Below are 27,830 nucleotides of genomic sequence, written 5' to 3' on the forward strand. Positions count from 1 at the left end.
CAGAACACATTCAATCCAGAGTTGCCTTATAAATCCAAGACTTTCTCTTCAAGTTGATAGGAGTAAGGACATTGAGACATCAGGCTCAGTTGATTAATGTGGTAGAAATTGAAAATAACAAGTAAGTGCAAGTTAAAGTAGAATATTTTAAACATCTTTTCAGGATCCAGTTTTCCCCTGTTTTGAAGGAGATGATTTAAAGATCCTTACTCAAGAAGTATCAAAAGCTAGAAGTTTCTTAAAGCAGGCAAAATCTTTGAGGTGAGTATCAAGAATCTTTCAGTAATTGCTTTTTTATTTCATGAAAGGAAGAGGGGAATGTCTCATTTCCAGTATCTGCTATTTTAAAAAGAATTGCTGTTTCTTTCCTTGTACTGTCAATTTTAGTGGGGTTTTTTGAGGCTTGGAAAATGACATGCAAGCAAGCTATCTGCTTTAGAGGGATTTAGTTTTAAGATCTTGCACAATTAGCTACCATCATAGTAAAGGAACTGAGCAGATTCTAACAATGTGTTAAACTTCAGAGCTGTTGTTTTCTCTCAGTTGTTGGCCCTCCATTTCTTATGTCCAAGAGAAATTACCATAAGTTGTTCCTCTCCTTGCTGAGTTCTGTCATCTGCAAAATCAACGTGTTTCTCTTCCTACATGTTATTAAAAGAGAAAATCAACTCTTGTTAATGTGACACAATGTTCTTTTTAGTACCTCTTCCTTTAGTGTGACTTCTTACTCAGAAGTGCAAATTACTTTTACTTTCCTAAATCTGTATGGGCTCCTTCTATCCTGTCTCATCCTGACTTCTCTAACTGCATCGTCATCCATTCTCCATCTGTAACAGTTATGTTCTCTGTATGGAATAATGTGAGATCTTCTGTTTCCAAACAATCCCATCTCAACCCATTTACTTTTCAACTTATCATCAATCTCCCTTTCTTTTTGCCTTTAAAAACCTGTAGAGTTTCTACTGGCCTTTTTCGGGGAAGATTCGCTAGAACTTCCTCTTCTGTCTTCTTACATTTCCTGATTTACTGAAGGATCTGATACAATCATTTTTTCTCATATCTCTCAATCTCAGCCTTTTTCTGCTTTCCTAAATAATTTTATTCTTAATATTTTTCCTTTCCCAGTTAAGTCTTGGGCCCACCAGAATTTGTCTCATGTCTTCCCTTCTTTCCCTCTTTACTGTAATTTTCAGCTTCTTTCTCTCTCCACACAATAAGAAAGTTCTGCCAAAACTCCTCAGGATTATCTCCCTTTCTTTTCTCTTTCTCATTGTCTCACCAGCATCTTCCCTCAGTATGAAATTTCTTTTTCCCCTTTCTGTTAAGAGATGACAGATAACAGTAGAATGTGCTGCCAGCCAGAGGTATCCCAGCAGATGCCCAAGTCAGTCAAAGCATTTCCTGGAAGCAACGTAGCCCTGTTGGCACTGCATGCCATCTGTATCTCAGTAGACAGAATTGGCTGGGGTAGCCCACTATTCACTGCTGCTTCTGGTATCATTCAGAGTTAGATTTGAGACCTGCCTAGAACTGGAGTGAAGGACATTTAAATTATATTGATCCTTATGTTTCTTCATTATTACACTTCCTAACTGCAAATCCAGAACTAGAAAGTACCATTTTAATAGTAATAGTGGGCAAAAGTACTTGCAAAGAGCTTTAAAATGCATTCTACCTCCTCAATGAAAAGATTGTCTGTCACACAAGGACATGGCTAAACAAAGATACAAAGGTACTATAAGTCTGTGTGAGAAGTTGCTGTAATCCTTTGGGTTTTGTCTTTCTTTCAAACAGGTTACTACTTCAAAAATGGAATACGAACCAAAAAGACATTTTACAAAATGCTCAGGTAAATAGCCATCACAAATAGATCATAGTTTATATATAGTTCATGTGTTTCAGTAGAAGAATAGTGTTTCATAAGCCTAACATGAACTGTTTTAATTTTCATCAGTGCGTTTTTCCAAGGTTGAACACATTTGTAATGATTTTGGTTCTAGGCTGAGCTGGTCCACAATATAATCTAATATATACAAATAACAGTTCAAAGAGAACCATGTTTGGGGTGAAAGGACCAAGGCAGATGTATATTTATTGTTAATAAAGATTTATCTCTTTGTAAGAGCAAACAGCTAAGTGCATGAGAGGGTTAGGATTAGATGTAATGGCTGTTACAACAATTGCTACATGGGCTGCATGATTTATCGGTTAAATGAACAAGTCTAACTGAAAAAAATACCCCTCTAATAGTAAAAGACAGCCTCAGCAAACAGTGGCCTATTGTAACAAAGTTGTGGGAGAGGCAGCTGGGCAAACTAAACCTCTCACAGAGACAGCCTGTTGCTTTTAAATTGGCAAAATCAAAATCAGGAAAAGAGAGTTTGCTGGGTAGAAGTACTTTCTCAGGATTAAACAAGACAGCTTCTGTCACAGAGCTGTTTAGGGGAAAAAGTGAACATGCAGATATCTGCAGTGTTGCACTAGAGAACTCAGGCCTGCCAAGATACTGATCAAGGAATTGGGTAAGTCAGATACATTATGAGGCTGGGTTTTAAATCTTGTTCTGGTAACTGTGGTTTATATTCTTGTTTACAAACATTCATTCAAAGAGGAAAAAAAATTCAGTGAGACCCACTGGTTAAGCACAGTTGCTTCATGGAGAATGGAGCCTAGCCAGATGTGTGCAGATCACTGAAGAGATCACTAAGGGCTGATCACTAAAGAGAGATGCTTGGAGAGGAAATGGATAAATAACCACCCTGTAGTAGGAATAAAGTTGTTACAGACAGGTAGAGATAAAGGTTAGTGTTCCACAATCATCTCTCCATTTCAGCCTTCCAAGGTAAACTGTATTGCTTTTGTAAAGTGTGTAGGAAGACATTGCTGTTGATGTACTTCAGGAAGTACATAGCACTGTAGCACAATTAAACATGTGAGTAAAGAAAACTGAAAGTAAATCAAGTTCATTTGTATTGATTTTCTATTACATTTCGTCAGGAGTGATGGTGAGTCTATGCAGTTTATATAATTTTAATTGTATTTTTAAAACTGTTCCTGTGCTTCACTTGCAGGATTAAATTTTATACAAAGAAAAGGTGCTGAAGAGGTTTGGAGTAGTACCATTAGCCTGCTTCTTTTTAGAGTCTCCTTGAAGCTCCCAGCTTTAAGAAGAAAGAGGGAAGATGTTATTCTTTGTTGTCTCAACTTCTGGCAAGAGAAGAGTTACAAATGATAAGTGCTACTGACTTACTCCACTTGCAGGCTTTGCTGGACTCAAAGTAAAACAAGCCCTGTTTAAACTCTCCAAAGTTTAAATATAAGTAGAGGATATTTTTCAATATAGGAAATACAAATTTTGAAAGTGTGTGTATTGCTAATATAATGTATTAGTAGTTACAGAGTTATAACATGTAGTCATACAGAATCACAACTTTTGCATCTATTCCACTGCATCATACTGATAATTGCTTCAGTCACGTGGTGCTGTGTTCAAAATGTCTTTTTTGGCAATTGGTTTGAGATTTGTTTGCTGGTGCTCATTATCCCTAACAGATCATAGAATCATAGAGTGGTAGGGGTTGTAAGAGACCTTTAGAGATCATCTAGTCCAACCCCCCTGCAGAAGCAGGTTCACCTAGATGAAGTCACATAGGAACATGTCCAGGCAGGTCTTGAAGACCTCCAAGGAAGGAGCCTCCACAACCCCTCTGGGCAGCCTGTGCTACTGCAGGTGATACAGATTGCTATGATACTAAAAGGAGAATTCTTTATGCCAGTTTTGCACAGAAAGTCCAAGAAATAAGCCTACCAAGGAAACAAAAAAAGCTTGGGATGAATGTTTTGCCAAAACAAGTTTACTAATAATTATTTTGTCTCTTTGCTTTTTATGTTGTCAGTAGAGAATGATTTAAAGTTGGTCATTCGGGAAGCAGACATGCAAACAAGTAATACCTTGTTGCTGATAAAGTCTGAATCTTCTAAGCAGTTCTGTTGAATTCTTCTGCATTTCTTGTCCTAGAAAGATTTAAAAGATGTTTACCAGTACCTTATAAGAATATCCAGTTTAAGCTAACTGCAGTAATGAGGCCTTTATTTTTCCAGCTGATTTATGAAATTCATTTCTTCTTTAACTGAGAAATTCTACCATGACGGCTCATTAGTAAAAAGTTTTGTGGGTGTTTACTGTTGTCTTTCAGAGGGTTAGGAAGTCATCTCTGATGTTTAACATATGTAATATTTAATAAATATGGACTTCCTATGAAAATTTAATAAAAATAGATTCAGACTGAAAAATTAATCTCTGAATTTATTCAGGAGCCATTTGCATCTCCTGAGTGCCAGCTGATGGGAATGACTATATATATGCTTTAGTATGGGAGATACTGTCTTTTCTGTCCCTCTGTCTGTTTTGTCTCCACAAAGAATAATAAAGAATTAAAAATTATTTATATCAAAAATGTCTCTTTTTAGTGTTGTATTGCTCTGCACCAGCTGACTTCTGCATTCTGTGTTAGTACCAGCCTACTGTGGAATACTGCAGTTCAAATGGTTCTTTGTGCTATGCATCACTTTCTGTGATTTTATTAGTATATGTGTTGGTATGTGTGTAACTGCTGAGATGCTTCGAAATGAGAATGTTAATTGTAAATTAATAGGATTAGTTACATTTTTATTTGAAGTTTATAAATCTTAGATGATGACCACTGGTGAGTGGATTTGTACTAATGCAACTGTTGGAACAGTAGATAGAAAGGATGAGGTTTCTGTATTGCCAAAAAAGATTCTTATTTTTCTCTTGGAGGATAGAAGAAATGTCACAGTACTGTAGCATAGATTCTGATAGTCTTATAAAAGTCATTTAGAAGGAAATATACTTGTGTAGGTGTGTTAAATGATAGTAAAGTGTTTTTGTGAAATCATATAGTAATGCACATATCAGATTTTGCAAATGTGGATAAGCATCAGAATATCTCAGTGTGTTGTGTTAGACTGCAATCTGTCAGACCTCTCATTTACAGCTTTCTTTTCCCCTGTATAATGTTTGATGTTCAGAGATTTTTATTCATTCTAAACAGTTCTGTTTACACAGCGTTTCTATAGACTGATCATCAATGGGTCTGTGTAACCCTTAGTTCACAGCAACCTCCAGTAATACTTATCACTCAGCTCTTTGATTTGATTTAGACTGTTCATTTGTTTCTGTGGGCAGAGTGTAGGAAGTTTCTCTGCTTCTCTTGAGCATGCTCCAAGGTATAAAGTAGGTGTTAAGAATTCAGAAGGTTTCTCTTTGCTGGTGGTGTGAGCTAAGGATTTAGAAGTCTGCTATTCAAGAAAAATGAACCTGAAAAGTAAAGATATAATGTTGATATTAGAATTTGTGATGTTACAGTATTTAGCCATTTCAGTAGTGAAACTTCACTACTTTTGTAAGTCTTTTAGAGCTGTACAGCCTCTCTCCATGTTTCTGAAGGATTGTTGCCTTGCAGGTTGGTCAGTCTTACTATCTACTCAGAGCAGCTCCTTCCTTTAAAATATAGTTTCTATCTCCTTGTTATTATCTACCTACAGACTCCTGTCTGACTTGCTCCCATCAGTCTGAGGGCTACTTAGTCAGGAAAACATTTTAAGGAGATGTTTCAGCTGCGATGACTTGATTAATCAAATGCTCTGTTAGTAACTTCAAGTGTTCATCTGTCTGGGACATGTCACTTGCTTTCCTGGTTTGTGCTTTGTGGAATGCAATCCACTGTATTCAAGACATAATAAAAGAGGAGTTTTATAATTGACAAGATATATATTTTTCTGCCAGCATGTTTGTAAGTCATGTCAGTGCTGTGACTCACTAAGTATTTGCATGCAATGAGTTAAAGACAAATGGCTAAACCAGTTACTACCTCAAAGGATGTGTAAGTTCCATGTTACACATGTACCTTTGTATTGTAAGTATGTGAAACTTCGATGTGGAACAGCTTGGGTACAGCCATAATTTACAGTTGACTTCCAGCTGCTGTGCTGCAGGTAACTGGTGCAAACATCCATAAAAGCTTAGCATGGGCTGGCAGTTCAGGAACTCTTTTGTGCGTAGTTCAGCCCTACCTGCTTCAGGGGACAGCAGCCTTCAGAAGAAGGGTGGGACAGCTTGGCATAGTAACAAATTCCTCCATCTAAATATCCCAGCCTCGGGAAGTTTATGCTGCTTCTAAGATTGCTGCAATAAGTGTGTGTTGTGCTGTGTCCTTTAGAATCCTATTCAGTAAGAATTTCTCTGTGATTTATAAGCACGTTATCAACTATTAGTGTGTATCTAGATTTGTAACTACAAAGTCCCAAGACTTCAGGCACCTAAATGTGTTAATGCAACTAAGGTACATGAATTTTCATTGAATCATTATAATATATCTCACCAGTTAGGTATATGTAGGATATTTTTAATTCCATTGCAGGTTGGTCCTCTATGAAACCGTCTCAAACAGGTGCTTATTAGATATTTGCTTTCTGAATAGTTGTTTGGGATTTTTTTCTTTTAATTAAAAAGCAGGAGGAAAAAGGGAAAATCCAATTCTTGAAACCTGTCAGCATCTGTAGTGAATGCACTGGTGGAACTACTGTATGAAGAGATTAATTGGTATTGTTTTGTTTCTTCCTGTAATTCCACCTTGACTCAGCAATGCAGTGTCACAGTTGTTATTTTGTTTGACCTGTAAATCAGTCTGTGTAGCATGCAAAACAACCACAAATGCAGACTAAACCAGAACAATGTAACCTGAAAAGTATTTTACATGACACATTCCAAGGCTGTGCTTTGAGGTATTTGTGTGTGCTCTACTCCTTCCATGAGGAAACGGTGAAGTTTGCAGATTCATAATGTGAATAAAAACACAAAGGCACAAGAAAATAGGAATAGTGTGAGAATGTTTATGCATGTTCATGAGGAACTGAGGGATTTAAGAAGTTGATCTCTTAGCTTTGCAGCTAATTGTGTAAGGAATATAGTAGAAAGCCTTGATTTTTTTGGACTTTTTTAAAGAGGAAAAACTTGATGAAAGTAGGAGATACGGTTCTTTCTAGAAACACTCTCTGATGCTATTGAAAAGACCAGTAACAGATGAGAGGACATGAGAAAAACAGAAAAGGCAGAGGATCCTCTCTATTAAATGCATTTTTGTAACTTTATTCTGTTGTTATATTATACAGAAATATATAGTTACGTCATTATACTGAAAAAATATCTTGACAAAGGACAAGCTATTGAAATGCAGAGGGATGAATGCTTCATATCTTTCCCTAAGGAAGAATCAGAGGGAGCTTGCTTCTCAGAGAATCTTATCGTAGTCCTAGCATACAGTTGTTCTTTTGCTGTATTAGGCACTGAAAATTTGTCTTTTATCTGATAATAGGAGTAAGGATCTGCATCTTATTTTCCCTTCTGGCATTTGTACAGCATGACATGGGTGAGCTACTTTGCTTCTGTGTCTTACTTTTCCAATGTAGCAAGGAATGGGAAGAATGTTGTGTTATCATAAAGTATTTAAGGTTGGATTTGAGCGATGCATATTTTGAGTATTAAATTACATTGTTGTTGAATGAATATTGTGTTGGGAGACTTTTTTAAGGACAGCTTCATTCCTTAGAATTATATGTACCAATGTCTAGCATTTGATTAAGTGAAAAATAAATATTCTTAAGTTTCCTTTCCCAAATTTAGATCCTGTGATTTCTTTTTTTGAAGCAAAAAATCTAAGCACTCCAAGGAATTATGTTTAGAGAAAGATCCCATTTTTTTTCCACTAACATTGCAAGACCTTTGGGTTTAAATGCTTTTTAACATTTTCTACCTCCTCCCACTTAACATGTGAACACCTCACCCTCATCTCTTCATTTCTCTCAGCTCTCTGTTGCTTTAGACTCAATCCTTGTTATGAGGATGATTGTTTTTGTAGTCACAAAGAGATAAGTACCTTTAGTCAAAAGTGCTTACACCCTACAACAGATGTGTCCAGACTTCTTCGGGGTTGCAGAGAGGATCAGCAATTTGGTAGCTGTCGAAACGAGTCTCGCCACTCTTGAGTTTGTGCGATTGTATCAATGCATATGACTGAGCATCCGGCTGTGAACACGTGCACAAGGAGGAGTTCAAACACATGATGAGCCTGGACAGCTCTACCGGTTTAGGGCTTAGATGCAGAACTTTTAATAAGTCAACTGAAGAGAGGATATTTTTATGCTACAGTTATTTCAGCAAAATACTGTCTTTGAGATAGCTTTAAGAGAGAGCTTGGTCTCTGCAGCTTTTCTGCTATTGTTCTGCCCTTGGGCATTGCAGAACATCTCATCCTGCTTATGACTCAGGCCAAACATCCGGCTGTCGTTTTAACCCAGACCTCTGTCTAGCTCTTTATGTTTTGGTTACATCTCTCTTAAAGGCTCCTTTGTCCATAATATCTTCCATATCATTAAAACCCCTCATCCAGGTTCCTGTTGGCTCACAGCTTGAGCATTGCTCCCGTTCTGTGGCCTGAAAATGCAGACCTATGAAGTTAATGGGACCCAGTGGACGAAAGAGACAAAGCCCCAGTATCCACACATCTGTCTGCCAGGTCATGAGATTTTTTTTTTATGCCAGCTACTCTCCTCTTATTCGATTCAGATTTATCAGTGGATCTGTTAGCATGTTATTTGAAGTCAGCTTGTGTAAGCATACCATAAATTCCTCTGTGAAACAGTGCAATTGCATTTCAGCACTGCTTTACAGTCTGGATGTAACATTTTATTAAGCTAACATAACATTTCACAAATGTGGACTGTCTGTGCAAACAAATGGACAAACTCTCTGACACCTTCCTGTACTATTTTATGCAGTCATCTCAAAGTACCAGCTGTTTTATTTGTGTCTGTGTGTTTACATGAACTGTGAGTGGTTATTGAAGAAAAAGTAGAAAAGGGCAGTACAGATTGAAGACCAAAAGCAAACTCAAGCCTTAATGCAGCAGCTTTACTCATTGTAACTTTACCTTCTGTTTCCTTCCAAAAGACTTAGCGGGATGCAGTGAATGAAATATGCCTACTCCTCTTCTTCATTAAAGATACCAGAATAAGAGTAACAGGAAAAGTCCAAAACACCAGTTCTGAAAACTCTTCTGAGGTGTCTCCTCCTGGCCAAGGTGGTGCCCAAAGCCAAGTTAAAATTGTATTTGTTAATTTTCAGTGAGAAATGCAGGATTGATGTGTTATGAAGAATCTGACTAGCTGCTTTGCCTTGTGGATGACTTCTGCAGCACTCTGAGGATAGAATAGCCATTTTCTTTCCAGGATTAAGTGGTCAATGCTGTCAGTGCTGTGGACAGTTCAAAGGAGACACTTCTGTATTCTTGGGGGTTTGTCACTCATCCATCAATCTGAGAAATGCAGAATAGCTTGACAAGTTCAAAGATTCTAGTTCCAATGCAGACTACAAGGGTTTTAAATACATATGTTATGCTAAAATATCTTTACTTAGGTGTTAGTTTGAGTTCTTGTCAGGACATGAACATTAAATTAGATCTTAATTGCAAAGTCACCTGGAGACTTGAGATATTTCTAACATGCCAACTTTTAAAATTGTAGTCATTTATATTTAGATTTGGGAGTGTTTCTTTAGCATCTTAACTACAGCTTTGAGACCTAATTTAGGCACACCCCATTTGAAAATGTTGGCTTTGATTTCTCATTGTTTAATTTGCAAAAGGATGTGAGTTTTAAAAGTGCTTTAAAATATTGGGGTCAGAAAACTTCTATAATTACTAATAAAGTAATATTTCATTTATTTTCAATGCATTATTTAATGGTAAATCACCTTTTCCTGTTCTGTTTTGTCCCAGTTAGTTTGCTGCCTGTACTTGATGCATTTTGGAAGCCAGAGAACAACCCTTGTGGCTACAGTTAAGCCTCTTTGCCAATAGGTAATTGGGTTAGGGGTGAAGACAGAAAAGTCAAGTTGAAAGTGCTAAGCACTGCTGCCAAGCAAAATTGTTATTTCTTCTCTTTATCCAAATTTAGATTGAAAATTGTAAGTAGAAGGAGAAGAATTGTAGGTAGAAGGTTCACTCTGCTGTGATGGTGAGATGTGTCCTACCAGAGTTTCACACAGCTGTGAGTGGATCACTTTTAAACATTAGTGTTAAGAATTTCTTTCCTGTTTTTTCCTTATTAAAGAAGTCTTTTCTCTCTACTTCTCAAGCAGTGTGAGATATTTTAGTAATCTAAACAATTTCTCTACAGAGGATGTTACCAATAGTATATTTGTGTTTTCTAGTGTCCTACCAGGTAACAATCAGAGATACAGTCCTATTCAGAGGGACCTGATGTAGGTAAAATATCCTGACACGTAAATAATGTGCCAATTAAGCCCTGCCCTTTTTTGGCTCCTAGCCCAGCCACCAGCTACAAAGAGGCAGGAACAACAAAAGGGCATGAGCACACGTGAACATCTTTGGTTCTCTGAGAGTACCTGATGCCCTGATGTTACTAACTGTCCAGCAAAGAGAAATCTCACCATCTTACTTGGACAGGAAGGACTGAGAGAACGCTGACATCCAGGATTCTACCAAGGGTACTTTTTACTTCTGTAGCTATTTTAAAAAATCTGAAATGTTTGACTCTTTAACTTTTTATGGGAAGTAATTTCTGTGTTTCTGATATTTGAAATGGCAGTAGGGGAGTTCAGAGCAACTCACGCTACGTGCACTGCGTGAGATGTAACTATGCTCATCATGCAGAATAGCTAAACCAGAATAGCTCCTATAAATTTAGAGAAACAAGTTACAGATTCTGGAAATAAGTATTTTCTCATGGGAAATTGTTTACATTCAAAATATTATAATAATTCCATGAAGCAGATTAATGTGTCCATGCTATTCGTGCTTTTTAAGAAAGAGATTTCTGGCAAAATCTTCACACCTTTTGATACAACCTCCAGCTTACTTAACATTTCAAGAGAACAAGGATTCCAATATATACCATTTTTCAAATATGTCTTTCTGTGGTGTGAGAAGCTTGACCTTAGTTCTCCTTACAGTGTACAAGAAGGTTCTTCCTCACAGAAGATAAGGCAAAATAATTTTATATGGCTTAAAACTGCTACGTAGCATATTCTAGAGATGCAGAGCTAAATTTCCTTGATTGGACAGGAGAACATGCTTGCTTTAGTTTCATTATATTAGTTCTAATTTAAATTTGCTAGGAAATGTGGGTTATTTTTCATTTTTGAAGGGCTGGGATGTTTTTCAGCACAAGGAGGTTGTGTTTTCCACTGTGTTACACTACTCAGTTCACTGAACTTAGTGAGCTGACATTGGTGTTAAAACCACTTAACAACATGGAGAATCTGGTACTTACTTCCCTGTGTCTGGAATCCTAAAAACAACATATGATATAAGAAAAATATTACAAACTGTATTATAAATAAATACCTAATCAATGGCAAAATGTAACTTTGTGGACTGTGGGCTGCATTCTCTGTTGCTTTTCTGGTATTTCTTGTCACAAAGTGATGCAGCTGCCAGTTGCCAGTTGTGTCTCATTTCTGCATAATTTCTGCTAAACCTTGGTGTAAATGACTGAGAGAAAACTATGCTTAAGTACCTGTGTCAGCTTGTGGAAGATGTACTGTCACATGGGGGGATGTTGCTATGAGGATAAAACCATAATGATCTGCAGAAATTGTATCTATATTCCTATATTAGGCTGACAGGCACCCAGTTTGTCTTCCACTGTACTGTGACTCAATTTGACTGATTTCAGATGTATTTATTCTGGATTTCTCTTTGGAGACATAAGTCTAGATCTTGAATGTGTGAAGGTCATGCAAGGAACCAGGACAACAGGGGCTGTCTATGTGGGAAAATTAACTGGACGAATTTCTCAGCGTATATTGTGATTTGGAATACCATTTTACTTGCAGAATATGAGTGAATTTCTAAAGAGAAGTGATTATTGTAGAATAAGCTCATTTTTAATACAGAAAAAAAGCATTCAGATGGATAACTCCTGTGGAATTGCTTATCACAGATTGATGTTCTAATCAGTTTTCCCAACCAAGTGAACTCACAGGGTAGATGGCTTATCCAGTTTAGCTACATGTGAATGCTGTGATGAGAATATAGAAAACAGTAAGAACTGGACAGAAAAATAAATGTATTTAGTGTGTAATGAGAAAAGTTTAAAATGGTAACAGATTTTTCTCATTACTGAAGAACTGTGACCCAAATGTGAAAGCAGATTTTAAAAGTAGAGTCAAATCGTTCTTATATTCCTTATCTAACTTTTTTATTTGCTGACTACTAGGCTAATATCTATTTAGCATTAATATATCAGAAGTCAGTGAATTTTTAAGGATTAAATGTTTGATATACCAAGCATTCAAAAATGTAATCAGGCCTGTTAAGGGTCAGTGATTATCATGTCTCTAAAATCCTTTCATTTCTCTTCATTTCTATATATCATGAAACTTGTGGGTATGAGGAAAGGGCAGAATTTTGGAATATAAAAGTATTCACACTAATTACTCATTATACACAGAAAACTCATAAAAATTATGACTTTATCATTCTTGAATCACAAAATCACAGAATGGTAGGAATGGAAGGGACTTTTAGAGACCATCTAGTCCAACCCCCCTGCAGAAGCAGGTTCACCTAGATCAGGTCGCCCAGGAACACGTCCAGGTGGGTCTTTAACACCTCCAAGGAAGGAGCCTCCACAACCCCTCTGGGCAGCCTGTGCCAGGGCTCCCTCACCTCAACAGTGAAATAGTTTTTTCTTATGTTTAAGTGGAACTTTCTGTGTTCCAGCTTCATCCCATTACCCCTTATCCTGTTGCTAGCTACTATAGAAAATGGGATGTCCCAACCTCCTGACACCCACCCTTTAGATATTTATAAATGTTAATAAGATCTCCTCTCAGTCTCTTCTTCTCCAGACTAAACAGCCCCAGTTTCCGCAGCCTTTCCTCGTATGAAAGATGCTCCAGTCCCCTGATCATCTTGGTGGCCCTGTGCTGGACTGTTTCCAGCACTTCCCTGTCCCTCTTGAGCTGAGGAGCCCAGAACTGGACACAGGACTCCAGATGAGGCCTCATCAGGGCAGAGTATAAATAGTATAGTCATAAAAGGAGCTTTGTAATATGAAAGGTACTGAAATTACTCAAATGTCAAAGTACTGTGCAGGAAATGTCCAGATATCTTTTCTCTTACAGTCGTGATGCAAGAAGGGTCCACAGAAGAGCTCCACAGCAGCCAACCATGTGAGAGCAAACAGAAGGAGCATGCAGAAGGAGCCAACAGAAGGAGCAGAAGCAGAAAGGCAATGGTGACAGGAGGTGGAGGCTACCTGGGATACAATCTGGGATGTGCTCTTGTCAGGTCAGGACTTGCTGTTGTTCTGTTTGATGTACAGAAACCTAAATGGGAAATTCCAAATGGAGCAGTTTTTTTCAAGGTATGTCGAAATTCCATCTTTAACAGCAGTGAAATAAAGTTCTACTACTTTTATGCACATTAGCAAGGCTTCCTCTTAAGGATTTTTGATGGAAGGATTTACTGGAAAGCCTTTAAGGACAATAAGAAGTCATGGTAAAAGGTCCTCACATAAGTAACCGATTACAAGATAGCAAACAAGGTCCAAGTGGTCAGTTCTCTCAGTGTCACCAGTGAAGTTCTGGAGTCCTTTGTTAGGGAGTACCATTTGACACAATTACAGCTCACCCAGGTGAAGGAGTAAACAATGAAAGAACAATGTTTACTGCAAGTAAAAAGGTGAGAGCAAGACAAGGCAATAAAAGTGATCAGAAATGTAGAGTGATGGCAGTACAGAGAATGACAGAGAATGACATCTCTTTCCAGTCTGAGAAAGACATGACTTGGGAGCAAGTGAGCTCTGCAAACTGGGTGGCATTGAGACCTGTACAGATTGACTGTTCACTGTCCTTTCCAGTACAAAAAGGAAGGGCTATCAAGTAAAATGAGGAATCAGTTCAATACAAACAAAAAGAGGTTGTTTTTTTTCATGCAGTGAGTAAAAGACATGTACAAAGCCTCAACAAATTTTGCTTCAACTCAACAATCTGTACTATTTTACTAAATAGGTAAACTAAAATAGGCTGAAGAAATCTTCTGTATGAAAATACTTGGAGATTGGAAGAGTATTCTGAAAGTGTCACATATGCTTTCCCTGCTCCTCCTCTTCCTGGGGCACCCATTTATGAGCATTGCTTCATTTTGATTCTTAACAGTTCAAGAAATTGATTATGTCTGCAAAAGAAGGGGAACAAAAGAGACCTCAAATATATCACAGCCATCTGTAGGGGACAGCATCCCTCACTATGCCCTGATGTGGGCAGCACCAACTCCTCACAGCTGCCTCACCCCCTCAGCTTTGGGGTCTGTATGCATGGTGGCACATTGGCAGTTTGTGCATGCTCCTGTCATCTTGAGCAATCTCTGACTAGACACAGAGGATAATTCAGCTCATCTTTTCTGAGCATTTAGTGTAAGACCTCTTCAACACCACTACTAGAACCAGAAACTTGATGTCCAAAGCTGAAAATGATCACAAGATCCTTGTCCCAGGGTCTACTGAGGTGATGCCAGATTTTCTCCTGGCTGCATCACCATGTAGGACAGGCAGTAAGGGAGGCAAAGGCAGACGTGTGTGGCTGCTCTGCTTGGCTGTGTAGTGGGCAGAATACCAGACTGAGCAGAGCTTTAGTCTGACATGATGGTTCTTATGTTCCATTTTATAAACAACTTTTACAGAATATGGGAGAGATATAAAATATTGTTGAGGAACTATCCAAAACCATAAGCCTGTTTTGTTAGTGCTATAAATCCACGTAGCTTGATTTCAATTCATGGATTGATGGCAATTTACATCTTTTAAAGGGGACTCAAGAGGCCTGACAAATGATCTTCCAAGAAAAGGTGGTTTTTAGAATCCAATTTAAAGAGAATATATATTACAAAGTATAGGTGAATTGCCTAGAAAATGGAACTATGTAATCCTAGTAAATAAAGTAATATGTCACTTCAGAGGTCTGAGCCTTGATCAGGAGGTTGCTAATGTTTGTACTGCTTAGCTATTTTAGCATTTGATGGCAGGTAGGAAGTATAAGTCAGCCAAAGTTATGAGATACTTTGGCAACCTCAGAAGAAAAAAGTTGACAGTTAAGGACTGATTAGATTAGATTACCTATTAATATTACCTCCAGCCATTTGTTTTGTGATTGTTCTGTCAACTTCATCACAGCAAGTTAAATCATATATAGTCTTTTCAAATGTCATCCCTCTGAAAAGCATTGTATTTTTGTTGACATCTGTATGGATGTGGAGTATTATTAATTGCTGTAGTATTAGCCAGTACACAAAAATGTAATATAATACAGCGTTTGATAGTAGATAGAGTGTACTTGTATTTAATACAGTACAGTGTTTAGTACTATGTAGCATTACATATAATGTGATTGTAATACACTAATGTATGCACATACATTAGTAAATGCATATAGTGTGTACTCTTCTGTTTCAATTTTGTACAAAATGGTAATTCAGTTTATCATGCAGTGCACCTAAAATAAAGCTTAGATGGGCAAAGAGACCATTGTGCCCAGATTGTAAAAGTCAGATCCTACATTGCTAACAAAACAGGGATCCTCTTATTTGGTGTTTCCATGGCAAACAGCTGAACCCTTCCTGCTGTGATTTATTGTCTTTGGGGCTTGATTCTCCAGCTCTCAAGCATATGCTGCTCCCATACAAGTCAAACAAGTTTTGCCAGCCTGCAGGCTGCAAGACTAAGTGTGAAAATACGCATTATAATTGGAGCCAACAAAAGTCATATTTGTTTTGCAACAAAATGCTGACAACATTCTTAGTCATGGATTTTTCTCTGTGTTTATAATGTTTTATTAGTTAAGTGTTGTAAAAAATAGATCAGAATTACTTTAGATTTTCATTTATAGCCACAGCTAATGCTAATTCTATAGAGAATGAAATGAGCTCTACTAGTAAAAAATCCATCCTTTTCTCATTGTTCAGGGTGATGTGAGGGATTTTGATGCAGTGTTCAAAGCATGTGAAGGTGTTGACTGTGTTTTTCATATGGCTGCATGTGGAATGTCAGGATTAGAACAAGTAAGTACAATTTCCCTAACGTTTTTTCTTTATTCTCATCAAAGCAAAAATTTGTCTGGATGTAGCAAATAATGTAACTATATGATGTTCATGTCAGAAGTTGGTAATAAAGATCAAGTCATCCATACAGGCAACAAGGGAAGTATTCCATAAATAATACATGTCAGTGCATGAACCTAATGTACTACACAAAGTACTCTAGAAAAATGAGATCATAGATTTTAGATCTTGAAGAAATCATGTCCTTTTTGTCTAATCTGAAGTGTGATAATACTGGTCTAGAACTAATGTTGATGTGTGTTCTTCTTGTGAACTCACGATCATGAGGAAAAAGACCAGCAACTCAACACAGTTGTGCTAAATAACAGTGATAACATCACAGAGGATGTTATAAAAAAATCATGAAACTACTAATTTATTTCTAGTAACAGGACAGATTGCCACTGGAATAAGAATTTGTGAAAGCTTTCAAGCAGCATAACCCCTGCCTGTAATTCCTGTTTCTAGATCATGGATTATCAGGGGTGTGACAAAAAACTGAAGCGTTATAATTTCCTTTCAGATGCATTTTGTCATTCATTTTCAACTTTATTTATTCATGCACTGAACAAGACAATAAAAATGAGAACTGACTCACACATACATCACAAAACATACATCACAAAAAGGCCACAGCTGTTCTAGATCTGGCAATTGTAACAATCGTATGGTGAATGTGACTTGTTCAATTAATTAGGTACTGTGCAAACTCTATTTCTAGCTTCAAAAGAAAGATCAGATTGAATCCATAAATGTCGGAGGCACAAAAATAGTAATTGATGGTATGTACCTAGAATTTCTTTCTATTAAAGTTTTTAAAAATTCTGATTGGATGTTTCCTATGTTGATTTGGCAGTAAAATGAGGCTCTTCTCTTCCCCCTTTCAGGGTATGACATGAAGCTTATGTGCAGGTCTCATTAAAGCAGGTAGATTTGCCACTGATTTGAAATGGGGAGAGGTTTTCAATCTGGGTTTCATTCCTTGGCAAACCTGCTTAAACTTTCCTCTGTGTACTAGTTATATTTTCCCTTTATGTACTGAAAAATTATCCTCTTTCCTCATAGAAACAATATGAGAAACATTGTACTGTTTGTTGGGTTGTAAACACTTGGTAACAGGAGCCATAGATGTGCTAAGTATGTTTAGCTATTATTCTGTCACATGAATAAAGAGAATCTTCTATCCTTTGTGATCATCTGTCTAAATGTGATCCCTTTTTATTATATACTGAATTATAACTCCTGTTTCCAGAAAATGTTAGTAGATTTCTTTCAGTATATTCAGTTCTAGAAAGAACATCTTAAAGTGTATCATAAATACCAACTTTGCTTTTCCCTCAAAAAAGAAATGTCAAAAAAAAATCTAAAAGCAAATAGCAAAAGCAGTTTTTATTTAGACCCTTTTTCATTCTGCCTGTGGGTTATTACTGGAAAAAGCAGAAATAATTAGGGTGAAATGGTAGGTAAGTAAAAATCGAAATGAATTAGAGGGAAGAGGTGCCACATATTCCTTTCTTCCGACTGTAACCTCTGAACCCACAGAAGCATGTCATGTTAAAGTTCCATATGCTCCCAAGAAAACAAGGATCTGGGAGGAGCATGAACCTGTTAATCTACATTTTAATCATAGATTTTATTATTGTTTTTGTTCCAAATATTTACAACACAGTAATTACATTCATTGTTTTCAAAATGAGCCCACTGGACTCACTGCTCTGTAGATTCTTGAAATTCCTGGCTTTGAATATCAATTCATATTAGCTTTAGAACTGTTGTTAAATCAGAAGGAAATTTATGTTACTCAAGTTTTAAATGACATATATGCAGCAGAATTTAGACATAATATCTTAATACCTGGCTGGAATGCCTAATTAAGACTTTGTTTTTTAAATAATATTTATTTTGTATTTAAGGTACTAGTGATTATACACTAACAGCTTGTTTCCTGCTAACATGTCATTTGTCTCTTATGAACAGACTGAGACAAATGCAGTTTTGTCACACACCAGGGAGAGCAGCACGTTTCTTTCTATGACTTGATTCCCTGCACAGGCATCCCTGAAGTGGTGGTGCAAGAAGCAGTACTACCTACTGCTCACTGCTGAAAGAAGGGCAAAAATAATGGCCCACAGACAGGCTGCTCTCTGCAGTACTATCTCTACAGAAAGAAGCAGGGAGTTTTCAGTGCTATTTGATCACAAGAAAAGTTCTTGCTCACCTCCTTTTTATTCAGTTTGTAAAACTAAAATGTTTTAAGAAAGATTTCTGAAGTAAAAGAGGATTCCTCCCCACCCCACCCAAGATAATTCCTTCATCCAGGTGATGACTGCAACCTAGCGGTGGTGTGATAGTTGCAAGTACCTAACCATAAAACATTTGGTGACCACAATATGTAATATTTACATAGTAGATATTTCAGCTGAATGAAAGATAATACTATATTAAATGATAAGTTAATGTTAAAAATAAATCATTACTTTTTCCATAAATATAATGTTTGGTTTCAAAAAGAGAAGCTGCCAGTTCATGTGTTGTTTTTCACTCTTTATTTTTGTATGAAAATAATGTGTTTTATATACCATTGTAGTCTGCAAGCAAAGAAATATCCCTAGACTGATATATACCAGTACAGTGAATGTGGTATTTGGTGGGAATCCCATTGAAGAAGGAGATGAAGAAACTGTGCCATATTTTCCACTGGAAAAGGTATTTTGTTCATGTGATGGCATGGCATTTTCTGTGCTCTGAAGGACTGATTATGTGAAGGCTCTTCTTAGAGCAGAAGCTGTTTTGCTGTAATCACATCAAATTCCATGAAATTCTTTTTCATTAATAAAAACTGACTCAGGATCAGTGAAGAAATTGTCAAATCATAGAGGCTTTAATCTGCTATAACTAGACAGATGTGAGATTATAAAATACCTTAAAATAATTGAGAAAGCAGGATGTGACACTTAACAAGAATATTTTGAGAGGAAGAGCTTTCAGAGGACCATCCACTACGTAAATACTGAATGTTATGGCCCCTGGGAGCCTCTGCATTGAAGACTATTGTTAAATATAAAATTCTACATCTTTATCACACATGTTTCTGCTACTTCTTGCTGCAGACCAGACACTAATTGCAATCACCTCAGAGCTGCTCTAGAATACCATTTCCTTCTTTATTGTGATCATGTAGGAAAGATTGTCTAGCTGAAATGTGAAGCTCAATGCATTCTGGCCACTCTTGCCTGCTCCCAGCACACCACCTGCAGTTAAAAGCTCTGGGTTTAGGGTGTACATCCTGTGTCCAGGAATCCTCAGCAGGACTGACTGCTACTCTGTGCCTCCCAGTATAGGCAATTGATGTCAGTTTGTGCACAGCACCTCAGACTTCTGAGAAAGCATTTCAGCAATATGCAAGTAGTTGCATGTGTCTGAGCCTGAATGGTGTGTTTTCTCTAACGGTGATCATGTAACATAGCAACCAGCAGAGGCACGTGGGGCATGAAGGTTATCAGAGCAGGTGGACTAAGCCACCTGAGAGTAGAAGGAGTTACCATGGTGGGATTTTTGGGTGTATTTTTCAATATGAAGTATGGCAATGCACAATTCAACAGCTACATAAATATCCTCGTGTGGATGGCTAAGGCAGTATGCACTGACTGTGTCCACAATCCTGTTGTTTAAATAGACTTGGGTACAGTTTTTAAAGTTAATAGTAAAAGATACTGCTGGGAGACAATTATTTGTAACTTCCCAAACAGCTTCAATAAGAAATGAAAACATATTTTAGGAAAGTCTAAATTTCTAATTTTAGATTTAACCTTGATTCCAAATGGATGGTTTTTAGAATTACCTGATCCCCCAGAACATGTCATATTGATATTTGACTTGATATTAATTTATTCAGCACATCCAACATCAAAACTGAGTAAAATAAATAGTCCTGGGCTTAAATTCACACTGAAGTGAAACTTCTGCAACTAAAATGTAAGGCTGTTAAGTTTCTTTGTCCTAAACAAAGTATATATTTGCTAAATCTTGTTATTTCTAGTTTGGTTTTACTCAGCTGATGCGTACAAGGTGGCTAGATGTAAATGTTATCAAACATAAACAGTAAGTTTGCCTTTACTGATGCAATCATGTCATTAAAATGTTGATCATATTCTGCCTTTCTTTATAGCAATTCAATCATTATTCTAGAACAAAGGCAATTGCAGACCAAATGGTGCTTGCTGCTAATGGAACTTTACTCAAAGGTACATATAAAACATTTGGGTTTTTCCTGTCATTAGTAGTGCTAATGGATATTCCATTCTGTAGTCACTAATGTAGCAATAAATAGCATACTTGAACAGAAATAATGATTTAATTTGTTTGATTTTACTCCTCCCTTCAGTGGATGGTTATTTTTTTATGTTGTACCCAGACAGGGTATAAGATATATAAGATATATATAATAAATAAGATTATATGCAAACAATAGATGGGAGAATTCAGAAAATCTAACTTTACTTCTTCTAACCCTCTTAAAAGTTCACCAGTTCTATAGTAGATACAGCATTTGTGCTTTTGTTTCCCATTTGTTCTGTCACTTCGAGCTTCTCTGATAATACCAATGTCTAAGCACTGCCCAATAGATCATTCTTAGAATCCCCCTCAGAATCAGGCTTGCAAGTATCTGACAAGAATAACCACAGTTTCTTAAACAGGTTGGCCATATCAGGGTCATGTTGACTTCTAAAGTCACACATACATGAATAGCTGTGGCTAAAAATCTATCTGTATGTGGCAAAAGAAATATTTATCTCTGATTTTACATACATATTTATCTTTGGTTTTGCATATATTTTGCTAGTCTTACTGATTTCACTGAACTAAAAAGCTGGCAAACATGAATTAGGTGGGAATTCCATTTTAGCATCTTTGATTAACCACTGAGCAAGTGCCTGCCATCTGTTACACTTTCCTGCATAAAAGGTGTAATTGTGACGATTCTGAGTCAGACTATTTACTGATTGACCTGTAGAGCTTGAAGTATTCATTTTGATCTAAGTTACTCTCATTTGAAAGCCTCTGTTTAAGGGACCTCTTGTGTTCTTTTGTGATGCCACTGAGCTGCAAGCCAGCAAGGTGTCTAAATGTAGCGAATTGACTGATCTTCTTCCAGTATTGCGTGTCTGTACAGTGATGGACAAATGTGTATGTGCTCAACTTATATCTATAATAAATAGCAAAATTCAATCAGGCAGGAGGTGTATCTGTAGAGAAGTGCAATTTGTCTGTGATCAGAGGGGTTTAGTTTTTCAGGCTGCTAAGCTAGGCTCTTTCACTGCTATGGAACGCAGTTTGATATTGAAAACAAGTTACTGGGAAGTCCAATCACACCGATGGTCAGACTGATCCTTTACTTTCACGATGTAAAATTCAGATGGTATGTGTCAGCCATATGTTGATATCAAAGCTATCTGAAAATCATGTTTTATTCTCTCTCCAAGGAGGAGATGAGCTCCATACTTGTGTGCTTCGTCCACCCGGCATATACGGACCAGAAGAGCCGCGTCACCTGCCACGAGTAGCCGTATGTGTTATGTAGTCAGCTCTGGAGGACACTACAAGTAGTTGTAAGGGCATAACACAAGTGGAAGTATCTTGATTACAATTCTTAACTATTCCTCCAGGAAAACTGTTGTGAAAGCTGGGTGACAGCTTGTATGATGGAAGATAACAGTACAGTACGAGCATTGCAGAAAAGTGGTACTTTTAAGTGAAAGGGAAAAAAATGTAAGGCAGAAATGCCACAGTAGGAGAACTAGGATTGCATCCCTCATCATTTGATGGAAGTATTGTCTTTTAAATGTGCACTTCAGCTTCAGCCAAATACTATAAGGTCGCCATATTTACCACTGTGTAGCCGTGCAACAGTCCTTGGTTTGTAAATCCACCAACTAGTTGGCTTTTTTGTTTCCTTGTGACACACTCCTCGTGTTGTAATTGTACACAGATACAGCCAGATCTAAGTATTCAGGCTGAACCAAAATGAACATATTATACTGCATAATAAAGGAGAAACCTAATTATTTCATGTTTTCTGTTTCTACAGGTAAATATCCAGCGGAGACTGTTCAACTTCAAGTTTGGGAATAACAAAGTTCAGATGAACTGGGTTCATATAGGAAATCTAGTACAAGCTCACTTACTAGCTGCTGAGGCTCTCACCTCTGAGAAGGGATATGTAGCTGTAAGTAAACAATAGAAACATTGTGTCCGTGTAGCTTTAGCCCTCAAATAGGTTTGATTTTGATGTTTTGACACAAAAGAGTCTCCAGAAGGTTGTGTACTAAGTTCTCAAAAATGGTGTGTGGCTCCACAAGCACATGGACAGTGCAAGTGGAAATACATTCTGCTAATACCTTGATGCTGGGTTTTTTCTGTTTTGAAGATATGTGATTTCCTGTTTGATTGGAGGAAATAGTATTTTTAACCATATCTATTCACCATCATACAAATCTATATCTTGTTATTCTTTTGAAAATAAGAATTCTGATTCCAGATGCATAAAATTTGGAGCAAAAATTCTGAGGCATTCCAGTTTCATTTTCAGGGTTGAAAATTCCAAAAGGAGATCTACAGAATGAATGGACAGTTTAAAAAGATATTTCTCCTTTTTTTCTACTGGTGTTAATTGCAACAATAATCAGAGGACTGTGAAGCATTACAGAACTGACAGTGTTGCAGCAGCTGCTACATTCACAGCTCCTGAAGGTTCCAGCTTCATTTGTATTGGTAGGAAGATATAGACAGCAGGTACAAAAAATGCCTCAGCATTGCTCCATGTGCTGTCAACAAGTTAAGTGCTTAGAAGCTGTGCAGCTGTTTTAGAATAACATTATGTCCAACCCCCAGGATCTGCTTGGGTGCCTGGGTGTCCATAGTGCCCACAGTTGGTTAGACTCCTCACCCAGAGTATAGTGTCAAGGAAGAATTGCCTCTACGTTTAGAAGGCTGGAAAAAGATAGACTAGAAGCCAAAACCGAGTTCAGGCACTGGGACGTGTCCCATAGAATGTATATACTGAAATTGTTTCAATCAGAAAATTAGCCAGAGTTGGAACTTGACCTCAAAAAAAAAGTGTTTATTAAATGCTGTCAGTGTTGCTACTTCTGCTGGACTCAAGAAAGTCATTCTGTCCCCTGCGCATCATGAAGAACTAGATGCTCTAACAGTTGGATTACTAGATCATGAAATCAAGCTCTGATCTACATTAGACCATGGTTAATCATGAATAGCTCTACTGCCACCACGGAGTTTCCCAAAAGTATGAAGAGAGGTTTGAGATCACAGTGAAGTCTGGTGAAGGCAGTTTGCTGAGCTGATTTGTGTACATTCACAGTACACATGCTGGCACCTTATTCACAGAACCAAGACAGGTAGGTATGAGAGAGAAAGAAAATACCATCCTATGTAGAGTGTTTTTCTGACTGTTTTTCTTTGCTTCTTTAACAGAGTGGTCAGGCCTATTACATACATGATGGTGAAAACGTCATATTTTCAGAATGGATAATCCCTTTAGTATGTATCACACACACATTCAGCTCTAATGCACCCTACGGGCCCTATTCGGATCTGTAACTAAAGGATCATATTAAATGAAGTCAGTGTGCATTCATTACTCAATTATTTAACACTGAAGCCAGTCCTGTTCTCCCTGCATCTTTCAAAGTCTCACTGGGTTCAAGGGAAGTTTTAAATGTGCGTGACTGGGGAGTTTGGCTCTTGTGATAAGTTAGCTGAGAGGTGTAGAACCCACTACAGAACAGCAGCATTACTGTAAAGCAAGCTCACAGTGCATGAAAAGTGCTACTGCTCACATCTGGCAGGCCTGTTACAGGGAAGGCCATTTAGAACCATCTTAAAAGCTAAGGAGAGGCAACATTACATTTTCATAGAATCATGGAATGGTAGGGGTTGGAAGGGACCTTTAGAGATCACCCAGTCCAACCCCCCTGCAGAAGCAGGTCCACCTAAGTCAGGTTGCACCACACACATCAGACTGGGATTTTAGAGGCATGCTGAAGTTTTGATCCTGCAATACCACTACAGAAATGTCTCCCAGGGAGAATTCCGAAGGATTCTCCTTCGGGGAATTAAGTCAGTATAAACATGGGCCTATATCTAAGTGTAGTTAAGTATTCCAGTCTCAGTCAGGTGCCCCTTGGGCATAGCATTGTTTCCCCTTTAACATCCAATTGCATTTGAAAGGTGGGAGGTGGGCACTGAAGAGTGAATGATGGGTTTCAATTGCATTTCTTACAAACAGTATAGGTAGGAAGATTAGCTGGAAAAAAAGTTTTGATGCATATTTTACCAACATTCATGTTTCCATTCTCATGCTTCATTGATGCTCTCAATTTGGTACAAATTCTCTGTTATTTTTTCCTTTTATATCCCCTCTAGTTTGAAAAATTAGGCTACCAGAAACCCTGGATACATATTCCTGTTCTCCTGGTTCATATAGCAGGTAAAAGTAATAAAATCAACTCTTCATTATTGCACTTCTTAAGTTATTCTTTGTTATCCTATTTTTATAAAGCTACATAATGGTTTTATAAAATGGAAAGACCCAAACTGTAGGAATTATATACCTTAACATTATCCTAATTACCATTTGGCATTAGTTAGACAAGATCATGTTTAAAGGCTCTTCATAAACTGAGCCCATCATGTGTTTTATAGATTAAACACTGCCTTCTAGCACCTTAATTGCATCCTCTGATACCAGTAATCATTACAGGATGTGCAATGTCAGCATTATCTCAGTTTGCTGTTATCTAGCTGTCTCATTAAAGAAACTTTCTGTTTCACAGCCACTGTAATGGAATATCTGCACCTGCTACTAAAGCCAGTTTTCAGCTTTACACCTTTCTTGACAAGGAATGAGGTAAATATATACAAAAAAGAGAACGTTGAACTGGCCAAAGTTCTCATGAGGTATGTGATACGCCCTTTGGATGCAAACAAGATTGTATGCATTAGAGCACTGGTTTTCTGCATAGGGCACAGTCCATTCAGGGCTTATACAGTCATTTTGTAGCCTGATTTTTCCATATCATCCTGGCCACCCCTTATAAAATCATCAGAAACATGTCTTTGCTTCAAGATTAGATGATCCAGAGAAACATCCTAGAGGTGCAAGACAGACTGACTGTCATGGAACTGGCACAAAGAGCAAGCTCTCATATGCTGTGGGGCTACTTGTTAAAGGAAGGGGATTCAAGCATACAGAGCAGGAGTCTCTGGTCAAAGTGGTAGCAGTTACTGTAATACTAGGCTAGCCAATAATTAGAAAGTCTACTAAAAGTAATTCTAAATTAAAATGAAAAATAAGTTAAAAAAAGGAAACAAACCCCCACTTCTGGACAAATTCATTTTGATCTAACTGATGGTTTTGCACAATATTATGATTTATAATACAAGCCAGAATGCTTTAACTAATCTATTATCTAATCTCTTACTATATTGTGGCATGTAACATAATAGGAAGCTGAAGGGACTGAATGGACTTCATTACTTGTGCTGTGGGTTTTTCAGTTATTACATAATTTCTCTGGTTTTGTACTTACTTCTACATTAGTTCTTTATCTGAAGTAGAAATCACTGAGACTGTGCAACTTAAGCACCTTGACAGGTACCAGGGGTTCAGAGGTGGAGGGTATCATTCTCCAAAAGCTCATGTGTTCCCCTCCACAGATAATGTATTTTGGCAAAGTTGAGAAGCCACGGTGCTCTCCTCCAAAACATTCATCCTGTCCCATTGCACATTTGTCTGTACAGAAGAGACAGTCAGAGGGACATGTGCTGATCTGTTGCATGGGATTTCCTTAGTTCTGTATCTCATGTTCACAAGTGAGAAATCGGTGTCATAAACTCATTCTGCAGCCAGTCCACTGAGCTCTGGCTCTTTATCTGTCAGCTATGTCAGCTCATCTGATAGCTCTGATTCATCAGCCTTCTGATTCATCAGAAGGCTGTGCTGCCATTCAGTGAGACCTTGGCTGGCCTGAGAGTAGGGCAGAGAGGAACCTCATGAGGTTCAACAAGGACAAGGGCAGAGTCCTGAACCTGGGGAGGAACAACCCTATGCACCAGCACAGGCTGGGAATTGACCTGCTGAAGAGCAGCTCTGCAGAGAGGGACCTGGGAGTCCTGGCTGGTAATAAACTGAACATGAGCCAGCAACGTGCCCTCGTGGCCAAGGCGGCCAATGGCATCCTGGGATGCATCAAGAAGAGTGTGGCCAACAGGTTGAGGGAGGTTCTGTTCCCCCTCTACTCTGCCCTGGTGAGGCCTCATCTGGAGTCCTGTGTCCAGTTCTGGGCTCCTCAGCTCAAGAGGGACAGGGAAGTGCTGGAGAGAATCCAGCACAGGGCCACCAAGATGATCAGGGGAATGGAACATCTTTCATATGAGGAAAGGCTGCGGGAACTGGGGCTGTTTAGTCTGGAGAAGAGGAGACTGAGGGGAGACCTCATTAACACTTAAAAGTATTTGAAAAGTGTATGTCAAGAGCATGGGGCAATGCTTTTTTCTATAGTGTCCAGTGACAAGACAAGGGGTAATGGACAGAAGCTGGAACACAAAAAGTTCCACTTAAAGAAAAACTCCTTTACTGTTCAGGTGAGAGAGCCCTGGGAGGGTGTGGAGTCTCCTTCTCTGGAGGTTTCCAAACTAGCCTGAACACATTTCTGAGTGACCTAACCTAAAGCAGTGTCCTGCTTTAGCAGGGGAGTTGCACTAGATGGTCTTTAGAGGTCCCTTCCAACCCTTACCTTCTGTGCTTCTGTTACAGAAACACACTCCAAAATGTATGCTTTTTGTGTGTCATTTTTAGTTCCATTGTAATATCATTGTTGCCATATTTTCATCCAAGTTCTAGAAAATCGGCTATTAAAGCCACTTCCATAACTGTCCTTTTGGATTTTAGGTGTGGAACGTTACTGTAACTCACACGTTCCGAATAGACAAGGCACGGAATCAACTTGGTTACAAACCAGAGAAATTCTCATTTGCTGATTCTGTGGATCATTATCTTAAAACAAGACCTACTTGCCAAGAAGATCACACGTTCCTGAAAATGGCATTTGCTTTTGGCATTTTGTTAAGTTTTGTCATTCTTTCTTTCTTCTAAAATCCAACAACTACCCACCTGTTCCAGAAGAACTAATTTTGGTTCTGAGTATTAATGATCTGGTCAGAGTACATTCCTCAGTCACTATGGACTTTATGATGATGATGATATCTCTCTGGTCTCGTTTTAAAAGAACCCAACCACCTAATCCCTCCTGCTCTCCCAAAAGGGAAAACACAAAACACATCAAGAAATGTTCCCAAAGGACAATGCAGTGTCACAGAACAAGAGTTCACCACTAATGGGAGCAGGAATCGTTTTAATGGATCTTTATTAAGGGATTGCTTCATGCTGAGACTGATTTTCTAAAAGTGAAAGAAAGAAGAAATTGGAAAGATGTTTAAGAAATTGGTAAGGAACTGGGAGAAAAGGAAACGTTGTAGGACTTTGGTGCTGTAACATGTTCAGGAGCTCCAATGAAGACAAGATTGACTAAACAATTGCTCTGATGAAGC

At 37.9% G+C, this 27,830-nt stretch overlaps 2 protein-coding genes across 4 annotated transcripts in view; both read left to right on the top strand.

Annotated features, from left to right (window-relative positions):
- The window catches only part of VWA3A (von Willebrand factor A domain containing 3A), a 30,085-nt gene extending 25,691 nt beyond the window's left edge, over nucleotides 1–4,394 (top strand). For all 3 annotated transcript variants that reach the window (XM_061992907.1, XM_061992909.1, XM_061992908.1), the window contains 3 exons: nucleotides 164–261; nucleotides 1,795–1,849; nucleotides 3,072–4,394. In XM_061992907.1, the coding sequence (XP_061848891.1) occupies nucleotides 164–261; nucleotides 1,795–1,849; nucleotides 3,072–3,077 (159 nt within the window). In that variant the 3' untranslated portion in view covers nucleotides 3,078–4,394. The remainder of the gene's footprint in view (nucleotides 1–163; nucleotides 262–1,794; nucleotides 1,850–3,071) is intronic.
- Nucleotides 4,395–13,236: 8,842 nt separating this feature from the next.
- On the top strand, nucleotides 13,237–27,375 carry LOC104550313 (putative short-chain dehydrogenase/reductase family 42E member 2). The gene is made up of 11 exons (XM_061993968.1): nucleotides 13,237–13,473; nucleotides 16,068–16,163; nucleotides 16,924–16,984; nucleotides 18,790–18,908; nucleotides 20,371–20,446; nucleotides 21,686–21,768; nucleotides 22,291–22,428; nucleotides 23,694–23,759; nucleotides 24,645–24,708; nucleotides 25,055–25,128; nucleotides 27,172–27,375. Exons 1-11 carry the CDS (start codon nucleotides 13,237–13,239, stop codon nucleotides 27,373–27,375), a joined length of 1,218 nt encoding a protein of 405 aa, XP_061849952.1.
- The last annotated feature ends 455 nt before the right edge of the window (nucleotides 27,376–27,830 follow it).

Source organism: Colius striatus, chromosome 3 (genome assembly GCF_028858725.1).
Source record: "Colius striatus isolate bColStr4 chromosome 3, bColStr4.1.hap1, whole genome shotgun sequence".
NCBI lineage: Eukaryota > Metazoa > Chordata > Aves > Coliiformes > Coliidae > Colius > Colius striatus.

Excerpts from the sequence above, each read along its gene's own strand:
- LOC104550313 (XM_061993968.1), top strand. The coding sequence starts at position 13,237 with ATGCAAGAAGGGTCCACAGAAGAGCTCCACAGCAGCCAACCATGTGAG. Across the intron at positions 16,164-16,923 it reads GAATGTCAGGATTAGAACAA|CTTCAAAAGAAAGATCAGAT; the intron begins GTAAGTACAATT and ends CTCTATTTCTAG. Across the intron at positions 18,909-20,370 it reads CATATTTTCCACTGGAAAAG|CAATTCAATCATTATTCTAG; the intron begins GTATTTTGTTCA and ends CTTTCTTTATAG.